The 7,455-nt window shown below is 43.5% G+C and overlaps 1 protein-coding gene across 1 annotated transcript; it reads right to left on the bottom strand.

The window, feature by feature from the left end:
• Positions 1-235: 235 nt before the first annotated feature.
• On the bottom strand, positions 236-6,940 carry LOC120864627 (olfactory receptor 7C2-like). The gene is made up of 2 exons (XM_040241656.1): positions 5,955-6,940; positions 236-404 (listed from the first exon to the last, which is right to left on the bottom strand). The coding sequence occupies exons 1-2, from the start codon at positions 6,938-6,940 to the stop codon at positions 236-238; spliced, it is 1,155 nt and encodes a 384-aa protein (XP_040097590.1).
• Positions 6,941-7,455: the final 515 nt, after the last annotated feature.

Genomic DNA, 7,455 nt, shown 5'->3' with positions numbered 1-7,455 from the left:
TTGGTGGCCCCACATGGCATGGCTTAGTTTCACTGAGTTAGACAAGGCTGTGGTCCATGTGATTAGATTGACTAGTTTTCTGTGATTATAGTTTCAGTGTGTCTGCCCTCTGATGGCCACTTGCAACACCTACCATCTTACTTGGGTTTCTCTTACCTTGGATGTGGGGTATCTCTTCATAGCTGCTCCAGGAAAGCGCAGACGCTGCTCCTTACCTTGGACGAGGGGTATCTCCTCACTGCTGCCCCTCCTGACCTGGAACATGCAGTAGCTCGTCTCGGCCCTCCTGCACCCACGCGGCCACTGTGCCTTGGATGTGGGGTTGCTCCTCTCGGCTGAAGTCCCTGGCCTCGTGTGTGGGGTAGCTCCTGTCGGCCGCCGCCCCTGACCTCGGACGAAGACAGCTATAAACCTTCCAAATACAGATAGACTTTAACTCAGAGTCCTCCAGTGTTGGCACCATTGACATTCTGAGCCAGATAATTTTTGTGGTGGTGTCTCTCCTGTGCATTGAAGGATATATAGAGCATCCCTGACCTACAGAGCCCTGTATGTGTGACCGACAAAAATCCCTGAGGGATGAAACCCTCCATGGTTAGAATCAGAGTTTGAACTTCACTATCTTACGTATTGTGTAGCTTTGGTATAATAGCAACTTAATGATAAAGGATATGAAAGACCATCAAGGTGTCAGTAGTACAGGCACACCATGACCTGTTGTACAGCCATAAAACTAATGAATTCATCATTAGACTTGTGATTTGAGGCCGGTCCATGAGAAATTATTGAGTAAGAAGGAAAATGGGGAAAAAAGGAAAATGGGACAAAAGGTAGGAACAAAGACTGCACTGGTGGTGCAGTCGTAAAGAATCCACCTGCAAATACAGGAAACATGGTTCTAATCCCTGGTCTGGGAAGATCCCCTGGAGGAGGAAATGGCAACTCATTCAAATATTCTTGCTTGGGAAATCTCATGGACAGAGCAGCCTGGTGTTCTACAGTCCAAGGGGTTGCCAAGAGTTGGATATGATTTAACAACGAAACAACATCTTAACAACTAAAAAACATCTCTGGTTCTTTGTTTGAAATATTGCACTCAAAGATAGGAATCCTATTCTGACCCTATATAGAAAAGCAAAGGACTCACACACATAATTTAAGATAGAGAAAATAAATGACAAACACATCTACACACACATTCAGCCTCAGAGATAATGAAGCAATTGCAAGGTAAGCTCATTAGCATTTCCCTGGAAGCTCAGTGGTACAGAAGCTGCCTGCCAATGCAGGAGACACTGGTTCAATCCCCGTGTCCGTAAGATCCCCTGGAGGAGAAAATGGCAACCCACTCTAGTATTCTTACCTGGGAAACCCCATGGACAGAAGAGCCTGACGGGCTACAGTCACAAAGAGTAGGACACAACCTAGCAACTAAACAACAACAAGCTCATTAGCACACCCCTCTTTACATTTGAACTTTTTTTCACAGAAGATACTGTGAAGTGTATATCTCCGACAAATACTATTGCAATGATGTATTACAAGCATTCTTTGGTGTGCATATTTATTTATCTTTTTGGTGGTGCTAGGTTGTTGTTGCTCAGTGGGTTTTTCTCTAGTTGCAGTGAGGAGGGTTTACTCTTGTTTGCGGTACATGGGCTTCTCTTTGAGGTGGCCTCTCTTATTGCAGAACATGGTCTAGCATGTGAGGACCTCCATATTTGTCGTTCTGGGCTCTAGAGCACAGGCTCAATAGTTGTGGTACACAAGCTCAGTTGCTCCAAGGCAAGTGAGATCTTCCTGGACCAGGAATCCAACCCTTGTCTCCTGCACTGAAAGGCAGAGTCTTTACCACTGAGCTCCCAGGGAAGCCCAGTATGTATGTTTTTAATCAATATGAAATGTGGTCAAATATGTTCCACCAAAACATTAGAAAGAAATGCCCTGACTATATTTTATATTCCTACATCACTAATACACTAATTCTCTACTCAAACTATTAATAAGATACATGGACATAAGTTCTACTTTTACTGGAAGCACTTTATGCCTCCTGTGTGTTCAGTCACGCAATCATTTCTGACTCTTTGTAACCCCAAGGACTGTAACCTGCCAGACTCCTCTGTCCCTGGGGTTCTCCAGGCAAGAATACTGCAGTAAGCTGCTGTAGTACTGGAGATAAACCCTTTACAAGGGCACTTCTCTTTCCTCCTTGTGCCAACAAGTCAGCAGGAATTCTAATTCAAGTGCAAATTCTGATTGAATAGGTCCTCAGTGGGCCCTGGGACCCTGCATTTCTAGCAAGCTACTGGGCTGTGTGTTGATGCAGGTCTGAGTGTGAGGGTCACACTTTCAATAACAAAATACTGGTTCCGTGTTTACTTCAGGTACAGGAACTTGAATTTATGTTAAATTCAGGTACAGGTATTTGAATTTATATATGGCTGAGTGACTGAACATGCACACACATACACACACAGACATATATATATATATGTATATATTCATATATATATAATGCTAGTTGCTCAGTCATGTCTGACTCTTTGTGACCCCCTGGTGTGCAGCCCGCCAGGCTCCTCTCTCCATGGAATTCTCCAGGCAAGAATATTTCAGTGGGTTGCCATTCTCTTCTCCAGGGGATCTTCCCGATCCAGTAGGTCTTTGTTGGTTATCCGTTTTAAATATAGCAGTGTGTACATGTCCATCCCAAACTCCCTACCCCTCCCCCACATTGGAAATATAAATCATTTTTGTGTGTGTGTGGGGAATTTTGGGTTGGATTAGATAATCTTTTCATTCTTTCAATCCTTCATGTCAGCCAGAATGGGACAAATTTATCTATGACCTCTGAAATCATGTATTGTAAAATATGCAACCTGCTTTCTGGGTTTATCCTGAGATGAGAAGATAGACTGGGGAGTTATCAAAGGCAGGCTGGAAGACACAAGCAAGAGATGGAAACTCATGGGGATGGAATAAAGCCTGTGTTCACCTGTGTTGCTTCTGACCTCAGTGATGAGGAATCCTGTAGAACCCAGAACCCTTTGTCATGGATATAAATGGACATTCTTGGCCCAAGAGGTGGAGAGACTCAAAGAGGTTCTCTGGGAATGTAGAACAGTTGTAGGTCCATCTGCAGCTTCATGTGAGTGTGTGCTAAGTTGCTTCAGCCATGTACAACTCTTTGTGACCCCATGGACTGTAGCCTGCCAGGCTCCTCAGTCCATGGGGTTTCCCAGGTAAGAACACTGGAGTGGGTTGCCGTCCCTTCTTCTGGGGGAATCTTCCTGACCCAGGGATCAAACCTATGTCTCTTCTGTCTCCTGCATTGGCAAGCAGGTTCTTTACCACTAGAAAGCCCCTGCAGCTTCATGCTAGTGAGCAAATCATCAGGCCTTCAGCAGTGTGTGTGTGTGTATGTGTGTGTGTGTGTGTATGTGTGTGTGTGTGTATGTGTGTGTGTGTGTGTCCACAAATGACAGCTGATTTCTCCAAGTACACTAAGAATCTTCCTTACAATCTGTGTTAGTTCCCTATGGCTGCTGTTACACATTACCACAATGTGGGTGCCTTATAGGGCTTTCCCTGTGGCTCAGTGGTGAACAATCTGCCTGCCATGCAGGAGACTCTGGTTCAGTTCCTGGGTTGGGAAGATGCCCTGGAGGAGGGCATGGCAACCCACTCCAGTATTCCTGTCTGGAGCATTTCGTGGACAGAGGAGTCTGATGGGCTACCTTCCTTGGGGTTGCAAACAATCGGACATGACTGAAGCAACTGAATACGTACACACAGGTTCCTTATAGGAACAGAAATTATTTTCTTACAGTTCTGGAGACCAAAAACCCCAAATCAAGATATCAGCAGGGACAGAGGAGCCTGATGGGCTATGGGCCATAGGGTTGCAAAGAGGGCTGGATGTGACTGAATCAACCTAGCATGCACACCATCCTTTTTGGCACAAGGGACTGGCTTTGTGGAAGACAATTTTTCCTAGACCTGGGATTTCAGGATGTTTCAAGCACATTATTTTTGTTGAGTATGTTGAGCAGGAGGTGGAACTCAGGTGGCAATGCAAGCAGTGGGGAGCAGCTGTAAATACAGATGAAGCTTCACTTGCTGGCCTGCAGCTCACCTCCTGCTGGGTGGCTCAGTTCCTAACAGGCCATGGGCTGGTACTGGTCCATGGTCTGGGGCCTGCAGACCCCTCCTTTAGGAGAGAATCCGTTCTTGCTTCTGGTGGTTCCAAGAGCTCCTTGCCTTGTGTCCATGTCACTCTAATTTCTGCCTTTATGTCTGGAACTTTCTCTGGTTTGTTTTGTCTCCTCTCCTGTATCTTTTTTTTTTTTTTGATAAAACATTTTTAAAGTTTATTTTTATTTATTTAGCTCTGTCAGGTCTTAGTTGTGGCTTGTAGGATCTTTCTTGTGGCATGGGGTCTCTCTAGCTGTGGCACATAGACTCAGTAGTGGTGGCTCAGGCCTTCATTGCTCCAAGGCTTGTGGAATCTTAGTTCTCCAGCCAGGGATCAAACCCAAGTCCCCTGCATTGCAAGGTGGATTCTTAACTACTGGACTAGCAGGAAGTCCCTCTCCTGTGTCTTCTAAGGACAACTGACATTGGATTTAGGGCACACCCAAGCAATCCATAATTATCTCATCTTAAAACCTTAAATAAATTGGCAAAGATACTTTTTCCAAAAAGGTCACATTCACAGGTTCTAAGTAGGCATATCTTTTGTGGTTTTGCCAATCAAGTCACTATGTGTTTCAGGAAATGTAGCTCAGTCTAGTTAAGACAAAGATTTTATTGGTCCCAGGAAATAGAATCATGAGTCAGGCAAGAGGAAACAACCATGAAAGGTGTGTTTATCCAGCCAATTACCACCGTTATCAACTGGAACTTCTGCTGGGGAAGATGGGAGCCAGTAAAATATGTATGCTTCAGACTTATTTCACTCAATGGGCAAGTGATTTATACACCAATTCTTGTTTGTCTTTGGTTAAGGAGTGATTCCTGAGACATTAATTCTCTAAACATGGGCAGAGCAGACTAGAGAAATTTCTTAGGTAATGGATGCAGATATGAAAGTTTGAAGCCAGACAGAATACACTAAAGTGGTCAATGATAAGGGCTATCTTCTATATTATACTTCTCTATTCCACCTCCCTGGGATGCAGTCGCAACTGCTGGAAGGGCAGAAGCCATTTTGTGACCATAAGGGTAGAAGACCCACGGTCAAGCTAGAGAGAGAGCAGAAAAGCAGAAGGATCCTGAGTACTTGACGGCTAGCTTTGAACTATTCAGCTCCAGAATTCACATATCAGGAATTAAATAAATATCATTAAGTTTGATGTGACTGAAAGCTATTCAGAAAAAAAGGACACTTCTTCCAGTTCATTTAATTCACACAACCTCAGAAAACATCTCTGTAAATGAGTTTGCAGGGCAACATTTCCATAATAGGTATACATCCCATCACTTTGAGGATATATATTAAAAACATGAGACTCAGTTTATTTTTTTAAATATCAGTTTCAATTCATATGAAGTTAAAATTCATATGGTTACAAAGTGAAAAAGGGAACCAAAGATATAGCATGAAGGAAAATAGAGAGGGCTGTGAAGACCGAAGGAAAGTTTTTCTTTAAAATATGAGAATTAGGAAAGATAAAAACATTAAATGAAGGAAGCCAGGATGTCTGATACTCAATATTATATGCCCAGTAACTTTTTTTTTTTTTTTGGAAGCATGCTTTAAATTCTATTAAAAATTTTTAATTTTTTTTAATTTTTTTTAGGGATCCTTTTTTATTTTTTATTTATTATTATTATTATTTATTTTACTTTACAATTCTGTATTGGTTTTGCCATACATTGACATGAAAAATATAAATTTATTTATTTTAATTGGAGGCTAATTACTTTACAATATTGTATTGGTTTTGCCATACATCAACACGAATCGCCCAGTTACTTCTGAGAGTCCTCTGAAGGCCCTGTGAATGAGAGATGGTGCCCTGCTAATGAGCCGCACAAGGGCCCCCTTCATGTCCCTGCTCCTCAGACTGTAGATGAAGGGGTTAAGCATGGGGGTGACCATGGTGTACATCACCGAGGCCACCAGACTTGTCCTAGAGGATGAAGTGACTGCAGAACTGAGGTAGACCCCTAGGCCTGTGCTATAGAACAAGGAAACCACAAAAAGGTGAGACCCACAGGTGGAAAAAGCTTTGTATTTGCTCCTGACTGATGAAATTCTCAGGATGGAGGAGAAAATCTGATAGTAAGAAAAGAGGATCCCAGAGAGAGGAAAAACAGCTAGTATAATAGTCACAAAATACACCACTGTGTTATTGATGAGGGTGTCAGAACAGGCAAGCTTCAGGACTTCAGGAGGATCACAAAAAGAATGTGGGATCCTCCTGCTTCTGCAGAAAGACAGCCTCAAGATAGTCAAGGTCTCAGGCAGGGAGCCTGTGACACTGAGGCTCCAGGACCCCAGAGCCAGCAGCCCACAGAGCCGGGGGTTCATGATGACCATGTAGTGCAGAGGGTGACAGATGGCCATGAAGCGGTCATAGGCCATCACGGCCAGGAGTAAATTGTCCAGGCATCCAAACACAATGAAAAAAAATACCTGGCTGAGGCAGCCTGCATAGGTGATAACTTGACTCTGTTTCTGGATGTTCCACAGCATCTTTGGGATGGTGGTGGAGGTGAAACCGATGTCTGCAAAGGACAGGTTGGAGAGGAAGAAGTACATGGGGGTGTGGAGGTGGGAGTCTGAGATGACGGCCAGGATGATGGCCAGGTTTCCAGTGAATGTGACCAGGTACATGGACAGAAACAGCCCGAAGAGGAGAGGCTGCAGGTCTGGGTCCTCTGTGAATCCTAGGAGGAGAAAGTTTCTGACTCCTGTTTGGTTTCCTCTTTCCATGAGTATGCCGGGCTAGCCAACAAGGAGGAAAAAAGGAACACAAAATTTACCCCAAATAAATATTCCCCAGAGAGACAGAAATGTCCTTAGTCCAAATCCAGGGAGATCATTAAGTCATTCATTTTGGCTAAGGATTAACTTCATTTGATGACAAATTGTGGTTACTGTTGATACCTACAAGAATTGTCTTTGAGTTCAGCAGTTCTCAAATTGTGGTTATCTCTGACTATCTCATACCATATTATCAACTTTATTTACTATGTTATATCCCTGGAGAAGGAAATGGCAATCCACTACAGTATTCCTGCCTGGAAAATTCCATGGACAGAGGAACCTGACAGGCTACAGTCCATGGGGTTGCAAGAGTTGGACACAACTTAGGGACTAAACCACCACCACTACCTTATATGCCAGATCTCTAGAGTTTATTCATTTGGCATAACGAAAACTTTATACACTGAGTGAGAATTCCCTGTTTCCCTTGCCTTCTAGCCACTGACAATCAACATTATAGT

The sequence above is a fragment of the Oryx dammah genome, unplaced genomic scaffold, assembly GCF_014754425.2.
Source record: "Oryx dammah isolate SB20612 unplaced genomic scaffold, SCBI_Odam_1.1 HiC_scaffold_5, whole genome shotgun sequence".
Taxonomy (NCBI): Eukaryota; Metazoa; Chordata; class Mammalia; order Artiodactyla; family Bovidae; genus Oryx; species Oryx dammah.
The sequence above is the reverse complement of the archived record's forward strand: the minus strand, read 5'-3'. Positions and strand labels throughout refer to the sequence as shown.

Excerpts from the sequence above, each read along its gene's own strand:
- LOC120864627 (XM_040241656.1), bottom strand. The coding sequence starts at position 6,940 with ATGGAAAGAGGAAACCAAACAGGAGTCAGAAACTTTCTCCTCCTAGGA. Across the intron at positions 405-5,954 it reads ACTGGGCGATTCGTGTTGAT|CTGTCTTCGTCCGAGGTCAG; the intron begins GTATGGCAAAAC and ends GAAGGTTTATAG.